This window comes from Vulpes lagopus, chromosome 18 (genome assembly GCF_018345385.1).
Source record: "Vulpes lagopus strain Blue_001 chromosome 18, ASM1834538v1, whole genome shotgun sequence".
Classification (NCBI taxonomy): Eukaryota; Metazoa; Chordata; class Mammalia; order Carnivora; family Canidae; genus Vulpes; species Vulpes lagopus.
In genome coordinates, this window is record NC_054841.1 from 29,533,498 (window position 1) to 29,551,724 (window position 18,227).

Here is an 18,227-nt window from a genome sequence, read left to right on the forward strand (position 1 = left end):
CAAGGCTAAGGGGTAAGTGTATCAGGGTTCACACCACTCAATTGTGTGGGCACAGCAGGGGTGACTGCTTCATCCAGTGCCCGCCCCTCAGTTGGTCAGCTGTGCTGCATGGAGTTAAAGCTAGAGCCTGTGAGGACTTCTCAGAACAGGGAGCGAGGCATCCAGTGCCCACTGTGCTCAGACCCCAGTTCGTCAAGTCAGCACCCTCATGGGTGTTCAGTTTCCCTCAGCACTCCACCACCAAAAGCGTAAGTCTTTGGTTTTAATTTTTTTAAAAAAAGGCACCTCCACCAGGCCTGTAGTCCTCTGCCTTTGTGATAGACTCACTCGATCTTCTGTCACACTTAATCCCCCCAGATTCCCTTGTTCCCTTTTGCCAAGGATCCACTCTCTGCCCTCTGGCTCCTTCCTCCCTTCTGACTTTATCCTCACTCTGTAGCCTCTGCTCCTCCTCTCTCCATCCTCAGAGCCCAAGCATTCCTGTGATCTGTATGCTGTGGACTTTCAGCCCTACCCCAGCCCTGAGCTACAGGTTGGCATAGCCTGCTTCCTGCCAAGTGACTGCAAAAGGTGACCCACAGGCACCTGTCTCACCCACGGCTGAGGGGTTCACCTGGTCTCTCCAGAGTCTACCATCCCTTCCTGCAGTTTTCCAGCATTCTCTGCACCTCTCTCCCTCCACCCCGAGCCTGGGGATCCAGATCCACTGGCAGTTCTTGTGTGGACTCTTCTCCATTTTGTTCTTACGTGGAAGCACCGCAGCTTACCCTGTGTGCAGACCCTAGCTAACTCATTGTCATCCTTTGCCCAGACCATCTGATCAGGGGTTTATGTCCCTCTGCTCCAGCAGCACTTGAGCACTCAGCTCTAAGCCTCTGCTTTCCCAACTGACTACAAGCAGCTCCCAGACAGATGAAGTCCTGTCCTCCGGGCAAGCATGAGTTGGAGCTCAGTGGTGAACAACCAGCTTTCTGTGCCCTGCTGAGAGGGATACGAGGATGAATTTTAGAGTCTGTAATCTGGAAGAGGACAGAAACATTCTTGAAAAGCTATGTATGTTGCCAGAAAGAAAGGAACTAGAGCGTCCCCTGGGAAGCTTTATTCTGATTTGAATTTTTTAGGAAAAACTACAAATTACAGAAAAAATAAAGGCACCCCATTCCTCTTTTATTTATTTTTTATTTTTTTTAAATTTATTTTTATTTATTTACGATAGACACAGAGAGAGAGGCAGAGGGAGAAGCAGGCTCCATGCACCGGGAGCCCGACGTGGGATTCGATCCTGGGTCTCCAGGATCGCGCCCTGGGCCAAAGGCAGGCGCCAAACCGCTGCGCCACCCAGGGATCCCCCCATTCCTCTTTTAAAATAAACACAGGGGACTTTGAATAAAACATTCTGTAAGCCCAAACCAGAACTAAGCTAGTTTATTGAACATTTTTACTAAACCACAAATGTTTCTCTAAAAATTACTTGGTTAACCAACACATATAGGAACAAAGTGTATTATTTCTCCAAACAACTATATAATCCACATATTGTCTCTGGTCTCCACTAAATATAAATCATTTTGGAAATTCATGTCCAGGCACCCATGAATGACTGGTGCCCATTAGGCCATCCCCTCCCCCATCTTTGCCACAAGATTTGACACACCTACTCTTTTTTTTTAAGATTTTATTTATCCATGAGAGACAGAGAGAGAGGGGCAGAGACACAGGCAGAGGGAGAAGCAGGCTCCATGCAGGGAGCCCGACGTGTGGGACTCGATCCTGGGTCTCCAGGATCAGGCCCTGGGCCAAAGGCAGCACTAAACCGCTGGGCCCCCCAGGCTGCCCACACACCTATTCTCCTAATGACTGGCTACCACAACACCAAGCCTGACCCTGGCTCTTGCATTTGTTTAGCCCAAATGCAGAGATTGGCTATTAATCCTATAAACAGGCCTCTGCCCCCCTCCTGTCCCCCATGCTAATAGCTGGTGGTGAAAAGCTGGGCTGACCCAGATTGATAGGTGGAGGCATGTTTCACGTGCCCTAGGTTAGCTGTGTCCAAGTCCATGAATAGTGCCTTAGCTGAGCACAGAATGGGGAGGGCTTGGAACCTTGAGAGGCAAAACTATTCCTACCTCTTGCTCATTCATAGTCCTACCAGCTACCAGCCTGCAGATGCTGTACTACCCCCTTAGCAGCCCCCCCACCCCCATGGGCTGGCTGGGAGGAAAGAGAAGCTGCCTGAGGGTAGGTGTGCCCCACCCAAACCTGCCTCCATCTGGAGTGATCCATCACTGGTGCCCAGGTGTATGGATGAGGACCGCTCCATCCAGCCCATTTTGCAGTTTGGCAGATAAGCCTCAGGCCCTCGTAGCCTCCCCCAGACTCTTCACAGGTTGCTGGGCTCCCTACTCAAGCTGCCAGCTGGGTGGGATTCTGGGTCCCCAGGCATTTTCCACCCCCCAGGCTGCTGTTTCTTTCTGGATCAGAGAAGACCGGGCTTTGTAGGCCAAAGGGGGGGAGCTTGAGGATGCAACCTGGGAGAAGAGAAGTGATTCTTCAGGGCCTGGCCAGGCTGGAGCAGGAGTCTTTGTACTTCAGATCCCTGGGAGGGAGAGGGAGCAATTTGGTGACCCCAGGGCCAGTGGCTAAAAATACACTAGGAACATACACTGATAAGAGAAGGGTGTTGGGTGGCAGGCTGCGCCCCCTCCCTCTTTGAGACATCACTGAAGTGCGTGGACCAGGAACAGTGTGGTGTCTCCTGATCCATAAATCCTAGCGCTGGCTGTCTCCAGGGTGGCGGGGGATCCACTGTCACCTGGAGGAGCCACCTCAAGGAGCCAGCTCCTCCGTAGCTTTCCCTCAGTGAGTAAAGAGGCTGTTCTCCCCAAAGGCTGGGACTCCTGGATGGAAGTATGTCCTGCGTGTGTGACACACTGTTCTTCTCCCTCCCAAGTCCCTCTACCCCGAACCATGTCCCAGGAAAAAACCCTTTACCTTTCTCTCTGCACCACTGTTCCTGTGCCTGCTGCTTTTAGCATAGGAGGGATGAGGGGTGGAAGCACTTGCCCAACCCCAGGCAAGTGTCTGCCTGTGTCTCTGCCTCTCTCTCTCTCTCTCTGTCTCTCATGAATAAATAAATAAAATCTTTTAAAAAAAAAAAACAAAAACAAAACACTTGCCCATGTCACCACCACATCCATTCCACACCCCCAACTGCCATGGAAGAGAGATGACAAAGGACAGAGGCAGCATGCCATGCACCAGGTGCCCCAAATGCCCCTACACTGCTGCCTGGCCCTTGGAGAGCTTCCCTTACCAAAACCTTTGTTGCTCTTCCCAACCTTCTCCCACTTCTAGAATCCCTGAAGGAGGGAGGGGTAGGCCTGACAGACAAAGGAAGGCCCTCTGCTGGCAAGGCTGGGACCCTCTGTGTCCCAGGAGGTTCTGGGGAAGGCTGGTTGCCAGGAGCCTTTGGGGTCCAGATCCCAAGAGTCTTTGAATGAGGGGCAGTGAGTGGCAGAAGAGGGAAGGGCATTAGGAAACACTGAAGCTATCCTTGAAGTGCCAGGTGTCTAAGGGGCCCTGGAAGAAATGGAAAGAGTTATGGATGGAAGCGCCTGTCGTCTTGAGTGCTGTTATCCAGGGCCAGCAGCCCTGCTGGCCATGACCAGCTGCAGGCCAGGCTTGCTGCTGCTGCTGACTATTCATTTTGGACCCTCGAAGGCTCAGCACTGGTCCCATGGCTGTACCCTGGAGGAAAGCGAGGTTCCAGCTCAGCCCAGCCACCCCCACATGCCCCCCAGGTGGGTTAAAGGTATCCCCCGCCTGAGTGGGAGGAAGAAGGTATTGGCTGGGGCTCCTTCACCTACTGTGAGCCTAGGGTGGGAGCAGTGGGCAGGCCACAGCCTTGGCTCCTTTCTGAGGAAGGGTCCTGGGCACTGCAGCAAACAGCCCAGACCAGACCGCCCATAACCTCCCAAGCAATGCCCTGGCTCCCCCTGAGAACAGTGTGCCCTGGGAGGGCAGAACTACAGGCTGGTGGCCCCTCTGTAGAAAGCAGCACCTGGTGCAAACACTGCTAGTAAGTACAGGGAGAGGCCTGGCATTGGCCAGCAGGGGCCATTGTGGCTAAGAACTTGTTGGGGGATATGTGGACAAAAGGGGGGGTAATGAGCTAAAACTAAGATGACCCCTGGGCACGCAGCAGGATGCCATCTGCTATCCTTCCTATTTCCCAGAATTCTAGACAATTTATAAGATACTTATGTTAAATTAAAAGAAGTAACTAGTGGAGTGGAGAGAATTCTACTGAAAACCTCCACAAGACAGTGGCTGTACTAGGGTCCTCCAGGCTTCTTTCTTGTCAAGAGAAGCCCATATGTCCGGAGGTGAGCAGCCCCTCAGTGAAAAGAGGTGAGGGGTGTGAACTTCCACTATTAGGTAAGGGGGTCCCAAGAACCAAGGCTGACGCACTAGAAATGCAGTGATTGCAGAAGACCAGTGTGCAGCGATGGATTATTATTACTATTTTGCATTTATTTTAAAGTGCACGGGAAAGCCATAACTGAAGGAGAAAAAGTAAATTCGTATTAGGCAAAAACATTACGTAATTTAAGTTGTTGTGAGCTCAGGTTTTTACAAACCAGGTTTGTTTGGGGTGGGCAACGCCCAGGGGCTCCAGAGCCCCTACGCTGGGTTCCCTAGCCAGCAAGCGGGTCCTCAGGATGAGAGAGCAAGCTGGCCGCCTGGCGGACCAGGTCGGGAGGGGTGAGGGCGGGCAAGGTCGCAGGCGGGCAGCCTGGTGACCAGGGCGTCCTCTGAAATGATCACCTCCTCCCCCCACAGACTGGACCTAGAGCACCGCGCCCTGTCGCCCTCCAATAAAGAGATACGAAGCCCCTGAAGCTGCTGCTTCGAGCTCTCTCCTCTGTCCCGTCCCCCGCCCACGCGCACTGAGACTATCCAGCGCGGGGGTTGGAGGGACGTGGGCCCCGCCCGCCGGCGGGAGGGACGCGGGGCGGGGCGGGGCGGGGCGGGGCGGGGCGGGGCGGGGCAGGCCCTGCAGGGAGGGTGCGGCCAAGGCCCGCGGGCCCGAGGACCACGCGGAGGTGTGCATGCGCGCGCCCGCCCCGCCCTACGGGCTCCCGGGGTGGGGGGCGGGGCCCGCGGACTACACGTCCCGTGGTGCCCCGCGGTCGTCTCCGGGCCCCGTGATGCCCTGCGGCGCGCCGGAAGCGGGAGGCTTCGGCCATGCTTTGCGCGCTGAGAGTTTGGGGCGCGGGTCCCCGGTGGGGGCCTCCGGCCCCGCTGCTGCTCCTCGTGCGCGGCCGCAAGACCCGCCACGACCTTCCGGCCAAGTCCAAGGTCGGGCGCGTGGCGACCCCGCCCACGGTGGATCCCGTAGAGTTCTTCGTGCTGACGGAGCGTTACCGGCAGTATCGCCAGACGGTGCGCGCCCTCAGGTGTGTGACGAGGGGAGGCGGCCGCCGGCGCCGTGGGCTGTGAGGCGGAGAGGGCGGGCGGAGAGGGTGCCGACTGCGGGCCTGTCTCCGCCCAGGCTGGAGTTCGTGACTGAGGTGCGGAAGAAGGCGCACGAGGCCCGGGCCGGGGTCTTGGCAGAGCGCAAGGCGCTGAAGGATGCCACCGAGCATCGCGACCTGATGGCCTGGAACCAGGCGGAGAACCAGCGGCTCCACGAGCTGCGGTGAGTGGGCCGGGAGGCGGGGCAGGCCGCTGGTGCGCGGGGCAGACCCAGCCGCGCGCAGTCTCAGCCTCTTGCCCTCGCCCCCACCCCAGGTTAGCGAGGCTGCGGCAGGAGGCGCGGGAGCAGCAGCAGCGACAGGCGGAGGAAGAAGCCCGGCGGGCCCGAGAGGCCCAGGCCTGGGCGCAGCTCAAGGAGCAGGAAGTGCTGCAGCTGCAGGTGGGTCGCGTCTCCGGGCCTGGAGCTAAGGGCCGGGAACAACTCCTGGGCGGCAGTCCTGGGCGCGGCGCAGTGGGACACTGGCCCTCGCACTGAGGGAGCGAGCAGCCTTGAGTCTCAGTTAGCAGGTGAGGATTTGGGAGAGGAGTGCAAAGAGAGTGACGGGCGCAGACACCCAGAGGTGAGAGTTGACATTAGAATTGTAAAGTATCCGAGTAGCTAGGTGGTGGTAAGCCCGCCTCTATACCCCGGAAGGGCCCCCAGTTCCACAAGGAGTTTGTATTTTGTTTTGCGGGTATAGTCATTGAAGTGTTAATATTTTGGGCTAGGGTGGCAGATGTGAGACTAAAAAGCAGGGAGACCATTTGGGAGTGATCCAGTAAGAGTGGATGAGGTCTGAATTAAAGTAATGGGTGCGGAGAACAAGTTTGACAGAGATTAACGAGGGACATTGAGGCAACATTCAACCCAGCGGGACTCGAGATTGTCACAACTGGTGTGCTTGGAGTTCTGGCTGAGATGTCCAGTGGATAATTATCTAAGAGGAATATGATAAGGCTGCCTGATACTCTTCCACTGGAAGGTCACAGAGGACCTGGGCACCAAGCATCCATCCAGAGGGAGAACTGGAGACTCAATGGGCTAAAGGTCAGCAGGCCTTTGCTGGAGACTTCCATTCAGTAGCTTTCTGTCTCCCAATAGGAGGAAGCAAAAAATTTCATTACCCGAGAGAACCTGGAGGCACGGGTGGAAGAAGCATTGGACTCGCCGCCGAAGAGCTACAATTGGGCCATCACCAGGGAAGGGCTGGTGGTCAGACCACAGCATAAGGGCTCGTAGGGGTCCAGTAAGGACAGTGCCCACCCAGGGACCATGTGTGTATGGGGTAGGAGGGTTGGGCCTGATCTGGAATAGATCTGTTGATGTTGCTTAGGAAGAAGGAGGCTCAGCCTATTCCAGGGTCCTCCTCACATTCTGCCCTACACCCACCACCTGGTTGGCAGTTCCCATACATACTGTCCTGTTCTACACCCATGTACGACTCAGCAAAGCAGCAGACCTTAGAGGTTTCCAGCTCGCAGTGGCGCAGAATGGACCACAGTCCCCTCGATCAACTACGTCATTTACTAAGTGTCATCAAGGACATGGACAGAGGTTGGCAAATTACAGTCCTTTGGCCCAATTTGTCCTACTGCCTGTTTTTGTAAAATTTTATTGGAACACAGCTACATTCATTCGTTGACTACTTTTACACTATAATGGCAGAAATGAGCTGTGTAACAGAGACTATTTGACTTGCAAAGTGTAAAAAATATTTGTTACATGGGGTTTTTTTTTTTGTTTTAAGATTTTATTTAGGGATCCCTGGGTGGCGCAGCGCTTTGGCGCCTGCCTTTGGCCCAGGGCGCGATCCTGGAGACCCGGGATCGAATCCCACGTCGGGCTCCCAGTGCATGGAGCCTGCTTCTCCCTCTGCCTGTGTCTGTGCCTCTCTCTCTCTCTCTCTCTGTGACTATCATAAATAAATAAAAAATTAAAAAAAAAAAAGATTTTATTTATTCATGAGAAACAGAAAGAGAGAGGCAGAGACACAGGGAGAGGGAGAAGCAGACTTCATGCAGGGAGCCCAATGTGGAACTCGATACTGGGACTCCAGGATCACGCCCTGGGCCGAAGGCAGGCGCTCAACTACTGAGCCACCCAGGTGTCCCATGTTACATGGGTTTTTAGAGAAGGTTGCCAACTCCTGATCTAGAGCTTTAGGACTCTAGCCAGAGTATCCAGGTAACAAAAGGGCAGCAGAGACACAAGCTAACCACTGGCCAAAGACCCACTTCTGCTTGATCCTAAGATTTGCCAGCTGAGGTCTGGTGTGCCCAAGGCACAGAAGTAAGGAGGAAGCCCCATTTCTTTATCAGTGGCCCTTTCTACCCAAGGCTTCCATGACCCACATGGCCCTGGCACTACCAGCTTCCTTGGACTGCACACCATATTGGTACTGGCAAGGGAGGCCTAATTGACCTTTAGAAGATCAATGTGGCTTATCTAGCACTTGGACCAAATGCCATGGGTACCAGAATTACTTGTAATTGAAATTCACAAGGTTCAACAAGTGAACATATAGATTTATGGCCCCTATTCAAGCATAAGTCCATGTCTCTCAGAGTCAGAGTTGCTGGCTCTTTGTCACTAATTCACCTGAACTTGCCCAGATACCACCAGAGGAAAATGAACAGAATCCTAGTTTCTTTCCCCAACTCCCAGGTTGTGGAGAGTCTGGAAACCCCTAAAACATGAAAACCATTTAGGGAATATGTGCTATCCTTCAACATTCAAGTGAGGTAGCAGGTATAGAGGTACAAGCAGAGGGCTAATAGTTATACTGCCTTGCACCCAGCCTCCATCAGGCCCTGCACCCCTGAAGGCAATAACCTCCCTCCCCAGGCTGATAGTGGGTCATCTTTCCTCTGGTGCTGAGCCCAGGCACAGGACAGTGTAGTCTTTAGTTTCAGATGCTCAGTATAACTTGTGATGTGAAAGCTGATAGGTGCACGTTATAGACCATGGATCAAGACAACTGTGCCCATAGCCTTGAGATTTGTTGTGAGAAGCGGACCATTTGGTCCCCTGCAGTGGAAGTGTTGGTGAGCTTTACACATGGGACACAGCCTGTGTCAGAAAGTCCAGTTTCATTCTTGTTAAAGTCCCTGGCTTTCTGCACCAGAATTTGGACACAAGCTGTTTCTCTTCAGGTAGAAAAGACTGTGTCATACTTTCTTGAAACTCTGTCTCTGGGCAGCTTTTCCTTTACAGCTGTCCTTTAGTGTCCTCCATGAGGCTATAAGTCCTTAGCATTCACTGCTGATGTCAGTATATCATGTGGAGCCACCTGTAAACCAAGCTTCAATGTTTTTATCCTTCACCCTCGGCCATCTTACTGGTGTAGACACAGATTAGGCAGCTTACTGGTACCTTCAGGGTTAAAGCAAGCCCAATCTCATCTGTACCTGCATCTCATGGATCATAGAGTGCTGTTAGGTGCACAGGTAAGCTCAGATCTTACCTGGTCCAGGTTGCAGAGTTATGTGGTGTCCCACAGAAGAATGCTTTATCTCCAATAGAACCCTGATGGCCTCAGAAACACCAGGGCCTCTTCTATTTTGTGGGCAATATGCAAACGTAAGTGCTTTCACCAAGACTTGAGGCCTACCTACCATGATTTATGCATGTGAGGGTAGATTGAGGGACAAGATTTGTGTTTGACTTGAAGAGGTATGCTGACCCCCCAGGAACTTTGCTGGGTGGGCATTTTTTCCCTGGGATTTATCTCTTGAGTCAAGCATGGGTGTTTTACACCTGGATTCCTGTCCTTTCCAATTCTCCAAGATAAGCAACATGACATCAGTGAAGTGGACGACCATGATGTCCTGGGGTGGGTGGCCAAGGTCTTAAGGATTAGGTTGTACAAAACTAGAGCTGTTGGGGTGCCTGGCTGGCTCAGTTGGTAGATCTTGGGGTTATAGGCTCAAGCCCCACATTGGGTGTAGAGATTACTTAAAATCTTTAAAAATAGGGCAGCCCGGGTGGCTCAGCAGTTTAGCGCCGCCTTCAGCCCAGGGCCTGGTCCTGTAGACCCGGGATCGAGTCCCACGTCAGGCTCCCTGCATGGAGCCTGCTTCTCCCTCTGCCTGTGTCTCTGCCTCTCTCTCTCTCTCTCTCTCTCTCTCTCTCTCATGAATAAATAAATAAAATCTTTTTTAAAAATCTTTAAAAATAAAACACTGCAGAGTTGCTCATCTCTTGGACTGGATGGCAATGGTATACTGCTGCTGGTAGAAGCAAACTGCTTGTACTAGTCCAAGTGGACAGGGAAAAGAAGAATGCATTTGCCACATGAATGGGCACTGGGTACTTCTTAATCTCTTCCATCAAAGAGGCCACAGTAGACTTGAGTAAGCCTTAAGTCATTCCCCATATTTTTCCAGTATACTCCAAATTTTCTGTGTGGAACATAGTTACAGGTGTCAAATATTCCCTGAAATCTTTGGGAGTTTCCCCCTGAACTTAGGCCCCTGATTGTCCCTGGCACAAGTACAGTTTCTTCCTGGGAAACAAGTCCCGCTGACTGATGAAATCAAGACAATTCTGAATTCTGGCAGGAAGAGTCAGCTTGGAACTCTCTTGCTTTCCCAAACAAGAAATCAAAAGCAAGGTTTACAACCGCAAGTCCTGAGACCGGCATTTCTCTCATTGGTTGCTTCAACAAATATTTCCTTAGTGCAAGTAAGTGCATAATCCATATATGTGAACATCCATGTCAAGAAACAGAATATGGTCCCAATTCATTGTTCCATTTCCAAGGCCTTGAAATCAGGAATCTGTAAGGAAAAACACTGCTGTCATAAAAGTGCCCAATAAAGACAAGGTCAGAGCTGCATAGTTCGACCCTCACCAGTACTCCACGGTGGCCCTGTGAGTCATAGATCTGATAATCTTCCCCAAATGTTTTGGCATTTCTCCTTGCCAAGGGTAAAAACACGGATAAGTGGTTGGGGCACCTGGGTGGCTCAGTCAAGTAAGCATCTATCTGCCTTTCAGCTCAGGTCATGATTTCAGGATCCTCGGATGGAGCCCTGAGTCAGGCTCCCTTCTTGCTCAGTGAGGAGTCTGCTTCTTCCTTCTGCAGTTGCCCTTGCTTGTATGTGATCTATCAAATGAATAAATCTTTAAAAAACAAAAACACACAAGTAAGTGGTTGAAAGTCTCTGGGAAGTTGTGTTACATTCTACAGTATTTTTTTTTTTAAGATTATTTATGTATTCATGAGAGACACACAGAGAGAAGCAGAGACATAGACAAAGAATCAAGCTTCATGCAGGAAGCCCGATCCAGGATTCAATCCCAGATCCCGGGATCACACCCTGAGCCAAAGGTAGACACTCAACTGCTGAGCCACCCAGGTGTCCCTTCTTTTTTCTTTTTAATGCTGCCTCCTGGAGGAGAGAGATGGTCCAGGAGTGGGATTTTGTGTCTGATGATTTCATAACCACTGTGACATCCTATGAGTGGCTGGTCAAGGTCTTTTGAGTTTGACACCTAAATGTCAGTCCTGGCTACTGCACCTTTGCCCACCACTGCCAGACCCCAAGCCCTCAACTGCTGATGCTGGCTTACCTGCTGCTGCTGTCAGAATTGCAGTGCCCAGGCAGAAAGGCAGGAACCACTCAGGGCTTCCAGAGTGCCCCGGAATCTGAAGGAAAACATGGATTCATCTTTTGGCTGTAAAAACAAATCTTGCTAGAGACTCCTAGGTTACTGTCATAATGAAAACCAGGTGGCAAGGAAAGCCTGAGAATATGGTGTACAAACTTCCAAGCCACCTGTGGAACGGAGTGTTATGTATGAACAACGCAGAAGCACTATTTCTCACAACTTAAAGTATTTAGGGCAAAATACGCTGAATTGTATTGCAGGGACTTTTTAAAAATAAGGTGAAATGAACTGTGGGAGTGTAATACATTCTGACAATTAGGAATTTATGTTTTCTGAATTTCTGTAAAACTTATTGATAGCTACATCACTTGTGTTTTTTGGATTTTTTAAGAGTGGGGAGGGGCAGAGGAAAAGAGAATCTTAAGCAGATTGCACGCCTAGCATGGAGTCCAACAAGGGACTCTATCACAAGGATCCATGGGATCCCTGGGTGGCTCAGCGGTTTAGCACCTGCCTTCAGCCCAGGACCTGATCCTGGAGTCCCGGGATCGAGTCACACATCGGGCTCCCGGCATGGAGCCTGCTTCTCCCTCTGCCTGTGTCTCTGCCTCTCTCTCTGTCTCTCATGAATAAGTAAATAAAATCTTAAAAAAAAGGGGGGGGGGCCTTGAAATCATTACCTGAGCCAAAATCAAGAGACGCCTGACTGAGCCTCCCAGGTTCCCCTTTTCTTTTTGATTCTAGCCATTCTGACAGGTGTAAAGTGATCTCTCATTGTAGTTTTGATTTGCATTTCTCTGATAAGTAATGCTGAGCATCTTTTCAAGTGTTTGTTGGCCATCTATTTTTTTAAGATTTTATTTATTTATTCATGAGAGACACACACGGAAAGAGAGAGGCAGAGACACAGGCAGAGAGAGAAGCAGGCTCTATGCAGGGAGCCCAATGCAGGATTCGACCCTGGGACTCCAGGATCATGCCCTGGGCCAAAGGCAGGCGCTAAACCGCTGAGTCACCCAGGCGTCCCCAGTGTTATTATTTTTTTAATGAAACTAGATAATGGCATCAGATCGTACAATGGACCAAGAAGAATTACTTGCTAAATACCGTCAAATTGGGAATGAATTGCTGGAAGAGGCGAAGATCTGACCTGCAGCTCCCCTTATCTCCAGCAGAGAGCAGTCTTATCAAGGTGGTGACAGGGCCCTCAAAAGTAAAATTTGACGGCTGTAATCCCTGATTTAGGATGCCTCAACTTTACAATGGTATTATGTAGCAATACACCCTCAGTAGAAGCCACAGTTTGAATTTTGAATTTTGATTTTTCTTTGGGCCAGCGACATGCGATCTGATACTTTGATTTTGCTGGGCAGCAGCTGCAAGGTTTCCCCTCTCTCAGAGGTTTAGGTGACCATCTGGGTGCCACTGCTGTTACTCTGCTGCCACCTTTGCCACCATTTTGGCTGCCATAGCATCAGGGGGTGGGGAGTAAATGAAAAAGTGGGGGGACTTCCTCACTTTGTCTGACTTTCGGAGACAATTTCCTTACTCCTCAAACCAGAGAGGACTTCTCTTGGAATAATTTCTGTCCACACCTGATGCACACTTTGAGTCCTGGCTGGGCTATACTGGAAGGGAATAAAATGGTCAACTCATCACTAGTGGCCTGGAACTTCAAATTCCACTCTCTCTCCCCACCCACCTGCTACCATTTACGTTTCAGAGTCCTCATTTAGCCACTCCATGCATTCTGTGCAAAATTATAGCATACTGGCATTTCAATGAGAGACGCAGGATGGAGTATACATGTTTCATCTTCTGCAGAACAAGAAACTTCTTTTAAACGTTTTAACTAAAACATACATACTTAAAAGTGCACAACTTCTACAAAGTAAGCATACTGCAAAATAAACACCAGATCAAGAAATCGAAGCCTCTGGGGCACCTGGGTGGCTCAGTCGGTTAGGCATCCGACTCTCCATTTCAGCCCAGGTCATGATCGCAGGGTCCTGGGATCCAGTGTGGTCCTGGATTCCGCGCTCAGTGAGGGGTCTACTCCCTCTCTTCCTCTGCCCTTCCCCCCACTCTTTCTCTCTTAAATTAATAAATAATCATTTTTTTAAATTTAAGTACTTCTCATGCCTTCTCAAGCAAGACCTCCTAATGAGACCCCTTCTTCTCTCACTTCTAACGCAAGTTGAGTGTGTCTCTCTTTGAACCTCCTATAAATGAAATCACACCTTTCTCTTCATACACATTCTTCCATTTAATACAATGACCATGGGACGTTTTCACACCTAGTAATAGTTTGTTTATTTTCATTGCTTTATGGTGTTCTGTTGCAAAATTTATTTAGTCCACTTTGCTGTTGACGGACACCCAGATTGTTTCCACTTCTGGGTTGGGGCTGTTACAAATAGTGCCACCACGATAAGCACTCTCAGACATCTTTTGATGCTCAGGTGTGTTTTTGGAGTGGAATTGCTGGGTCGTGTGGTAAGTACATGTTCAGCTTTAGTAACACTGCCAAAGAGATTTCCCAAGTATTGAAGCAGTTCACACTCCTGCCAGTAGTGTATGAAGGTTCCTGCTGTTATGCATTCATGTGGTAATGCTAGCCTTTTAAATTTTAGCTATCCTTCTAGTCATGTATCTCCCTATGATTTTAATTTTAATTTCCCCAATAACTAATGGGATAAATGCCTTTCTGGGTTTTTTTTAAAGATTTTATATATTTATTCATGAGAGACACACATGAATATCCCGAGAGAGAGGCAGAGACATAGGCAGAGAGAGAAGCAGGCTTCATGCAGGGAGCCCAATGTGGGACTCGATCCCAAGTCTCTGAGACTGTGACCTGAGCCAAAGGCAGATGCCCAACCACTGAGCCACCCAGGCATCCCTACCTTTCTGTTTTTATTTTTATTTTTATTTATTTTTTATTTTTTAAAAGACTATTATTTATTCATGAGAGACACAGAGAGAGGCAGAGACACAGGCAGAGAGAGAAGCAGGCTCCATGCAGGGAGCCCAACGTGGGATCCAACACGGGGTCTCCAGGATTGCACCCTGGGCCAAAGGCGGTGCTAAGCCACTGAGCCACCTGGGCTGCCCACCTTTCTGTTTTTAATGGACAATTGTATAGCTCCTTTTTAAAAAGGTTTTATTTCTTTATTTGAGAGAGCATGAGCAGAAGGGAGAGGGAGAGAGAATCTGAAGAAGCTACACTGAGCTTAGAGCCTGGTGCGGGGCTTGATCCCATGACCTGAAAATCATGACCTGAGCCAAAACCAAGAGTTGGATGCTCAACCAGCTGAGCCACCTAGGCACCTCTGTATATCTTCTTTTTTTAAGTTTCTTTAAGTAATCTCTACACCCAATGTGGGTCTTGAACTCACAACCCCAACATCAAGATCCACCTGCTCTTTCAACTGAGACAGCCAGGCACCCCTGGACAATTGTATAGCTTCTTTTGTGTTTTTTTTTCTTGGCTTATTTGTCTTCTTCAGTTGATTTGTAGGAGTTGATTTTAGATTGTGATTATGAGCCCTTTGCTGAGTACATATACTGTACTAATAATAGTTTGATCCACAAGGATCTTTGGGATGTACTAATTGGTCATGGGTCTCCCAGGACTGAAATAATCAGGAAGCCCACTAAGGTCCCACTTACTCTAAATGACCAAAATACTCTGTCTGTGGGACCTAATGTGTGCCACTGCAATATAGCATCCTAGTCCCTTACCAAACCTGTTTTCATTCATGGACCAGAGCCACTTGGATAAAGGAAAAACCCTGCAATAACATTATATTTGTACTATAAATCTTCCTCCTGGGTGGCTCAGCGGCTGAGCAGATGCTTTCAGTTCAGGACATGATCCTGGGGTCCAGGATTGAGTCCCACATCGGGCTCCTTGTGGGGAGCCTGCTTCTCCCTCTGCCTAGTCTCTGTCTCTCTGTCTCTCTCTCATGAATAAATAAATAACATCTTAAAACAAAACAAAACACCTTCATCCTAGTGTTTGCCAAGGAGGCCTATTACCTATGTAACTGAAGCAGGGAAGGAAAAATATCCAGATCTTCCAGGAATTTCTAATCCCTGGGGACCCAGAGTTCTACTGGGGCCCACTAAGCAGAGCCAGGGCTTGTGGCAGTCAGGAGAGAAGTAGGACCTAGAAAGCAGGAAGTAGCCTCATGCATTTATAAAATATATATGTTGGAGGGTGAGAGATAAATCCCATGAAAATACAAAGGCTTGCCATGTCAGTGACATTTCTGGGAATCACTGGGCTAGGGCATGCTGAGATATCCTGTCGAAAGTGAGAGAATTCTCACACTGTGCTGACAGGAAAAGATAAACATAAAAAACTATTGAATCTAGCAATTCCACTTGCAGATATATACCCAAGAGAAATGATGCTTATGTCTCAAAAGACATGTAAAAGAATGTTCATAGAAGCTTTATTCATAATATCTAGAAACAGAAAACAACCCAAAAGTCCACCAACAGAGTAATGGATAAACAGATTCTAGTATATTCTTACAACTGAATACTACTCAGCAATAACAAAGAATTGAGCCACTGCTGTACAACAGCATGCGTGAGTCTCTGTGAGATGGTGTAAAGCAGAGAAAGCCAAACACAAAACAGTACCTACTCTATGATTACATCTAGATAGGTTCAGAAACAGGCAAGATTAATCAATTATAATACTCAATTATGATATTAGGCTGGGGCCATCTCAGGAAGCTCAACGGGAGAGTGCATACACGGTGAATCTTTTAGAGAGTGCTGGTCATTGTGCTGTTTTCATAGTGTAGCAACAGGTAAAAATCCATTGAACTGTACACTTAAGATTTGTACACTTTATGTAAATATTATTCTGGTTAATAAAAGTGAAGGAAAAATATTTCCCAGCACAAAGACAAGATGACATAGTGAGAAGTGACTGCATGAATTTGTTGGCCATGAAAGTAGAGAGGGCATCATATGAATGTCTTCTTTATATGTGTGTTGCTTTTCCCGTTAACTACTCCCAAAAATGATGGACAAATTGCTATACCCGGTACCTTTTTATCCCTGAAAAGGGGATGCTGTGCATGGTGACCCTCTGGATTTTGGAGTCCACATTGGCCACCCTTGAATGTGCTGCTCTGACCCATTTGCCAGAACAGAATGGCTATGGGCTCTGAGAGTCATCTAGGGCAAGAGGCAACCACAGGTGATCCAGCTGCATGACAGGCGGTTCTGCCTTTTATGCCAATGATGCAGAGTCCCCTCATGCTCAAGATGTCCACAGTTGATCAGAATGCTGGGGAAGCCTGCAACAAGCTCCAATGGGATCTTACATCAGAAGTCCCTAGAGGTTTATTTTATTTATTTTATTTTATTTTATTTTATTTTATTTTATTTTATTTTATTTTATTTTATTTTGAGAGAGAGAGAGAGCACATGCATGTACAAAGGATTGGAGGGGCAGAGAGGAAGAGAGAATCTTAAGCAGCCTCCATGCCTAGCATGGAGCTAACACAAGACTGGATCTCATGACCCTGAAATCATGACCTGAACTGAAATCAAGAGTCAGACGCTGAACTGGCCAAGCCAACCAGGGGCCCCAGAAGTCCCTAGGGTTTCAGAACAAAGCTATAACTCTTTTTGACAAGTCACTAACTCCTTCTGAAAAACCTATCTTTCCTGGTCCCCTGCCCTGTTAGAGACTACCTGATGTTGAGCCCCCAGGGATGTTTCAGTTAGCTTATTATGTATAACAAACCACCCCAAACCTTTATGGTCTGAAACAATAAATACTTATTACTGTTCAGGAGTCTGTGTCTGCATGTTTCTTCTGCTTTTGGGTGGGCTTTCTCATGCATGTGTGGTCAGTTTTGGGTCAGTTAGCAGCATGTGCAAATGGACTCTTCCCGAACTCATGCTCCATCCTCAACTCATGTTTGTGATCTCATGGAGAGTCTTAGGTGGCCAATTGATCAAAGAGGGAAAAATGGAGTCCTGTTTTCAGACGGCTCATAATCCAGATGGCAGCTGGCTGTGGTGCTGCTGTCTTGCTCATAAGTGGTCCTGAAGGACAGTAAGGAGATGACTTTCCCCAGCTAACAGTCCTTCAAAGGACTGTTACAGCAGCATCACAACCACTTTACCTGGAACTGGAAAGAGAGCCTTAGGGACAGACAAGTAGCTGCATGATAATGGTTTGGCTGCATGATAAGGGACTTGGCACTTAGCAGCAATAGGATAGGAGGGATGGTAACTTGAAGACCCGTGGAAAAGCATGTGGGTGGCTCTGTCAGAATGGACCTGAAGTTGGAGAATATTTATGTGTCTCTTTTTTAAACAAGATTTTATTTGTTTGTTTGTTTATGAGAAAGTGATAGCGAGAGAGAGAGCACAAGCAGGGGGGAGGTGAAGAGGAAGAAGCAGACTCCTCACTGAGCAGAGACCTGGGACTCGATCTCAGGATGCTGAGATCATGACATGAGCTGAAGGCAGATGCTTAACCGACTGAGCCACCCGGGTGCCCCTATTTGTGTCTCTTTAGGAAGATCCCCAAAAGGACCTACTGCAGAGGTGGCTGTCAATAAGCAAGTGAACAAGATGACTCCATGCCTGTGCATGTCAGGCATCCTCTATCCCTATCCACCCCACTTCTTGCTCATTGGGCCCATGAACAACGTGGTCATGGTGGCAGGGATTGCAGCTGTGTGGGGCTCAACCACATGGACTTCCCTTCACCAAGGCTGACCTGGCTACCATCACTGCTGAGAGCCTAACCCAGCACCAGCAGAAACCACTGCCAGCACCGACCTTCAGAGACGCACTGGATGCCTCATGCAGCATGATGGACATCCCACCAAATTGCTTGTGATCAAGGAACTCCCTTTCTAGGAAAAGAAGGAGGACAATGGATTCTCTGGTCTTAGCATGCACCCATCCACGCCGTGGCCTCGGAGAACAACGGAACAGCCTACTGAAGGCAGACGTACCATGGCAGCCCAAAGACCACACCACAGGGTGGATTATATTCTGAATCTGTAAACAATGTGTGGGGCTGTCTCCCCACAGGAGTGGCATGGAGAGA

General features: G+C 49.1%; 2 protein-coding genes across 2 annotated transcripts; both read left to right on the forward strand.

The window, feature by feature from the left end:
- Positions 1-2,644: 2,644 nt before the first annotated feature.
- On the forward strand, positions 2,645-4,993 carry LOC121478316 (progonadoliberin-2). The gene is given in 3 exon segments (XM_041733268.1): positions 2,645-3,739; positions 3,742-3,804; positions 3,921-4,993. Coding segments are annotated over 3 exon segments (423 nt in total). The 5' UTR covers positions 2,645-3,588; the 3' UTR covers positions 4,130-4,993.
- A 204-nt stretch (positions 4,994-5,197) lies between these two features.
- On the forward strand, positions 5,198-7,347 carry MRPS26 (mitochondrial ribosomal protein S26). The gene is made up of 4 exons (XM_041732242.1): positions 5,198-5,459; positions 5,555-5,701; positions 5,794-5,917; positions 6,620-7,347. Exons 1-4 carry the CDS (start codon positions 5,248-5,250, stop codon positions 6,755-6,757), a joined length of 621 nt encoding a protein of 206 aa, XP_041588176.1. The 5' UTR covers positions 5,198-5,247; the 3' UTR covers positions 6,758-7,347.
- Positions 7,348-18,227: the final 10,880 nt, after the last annotated feature.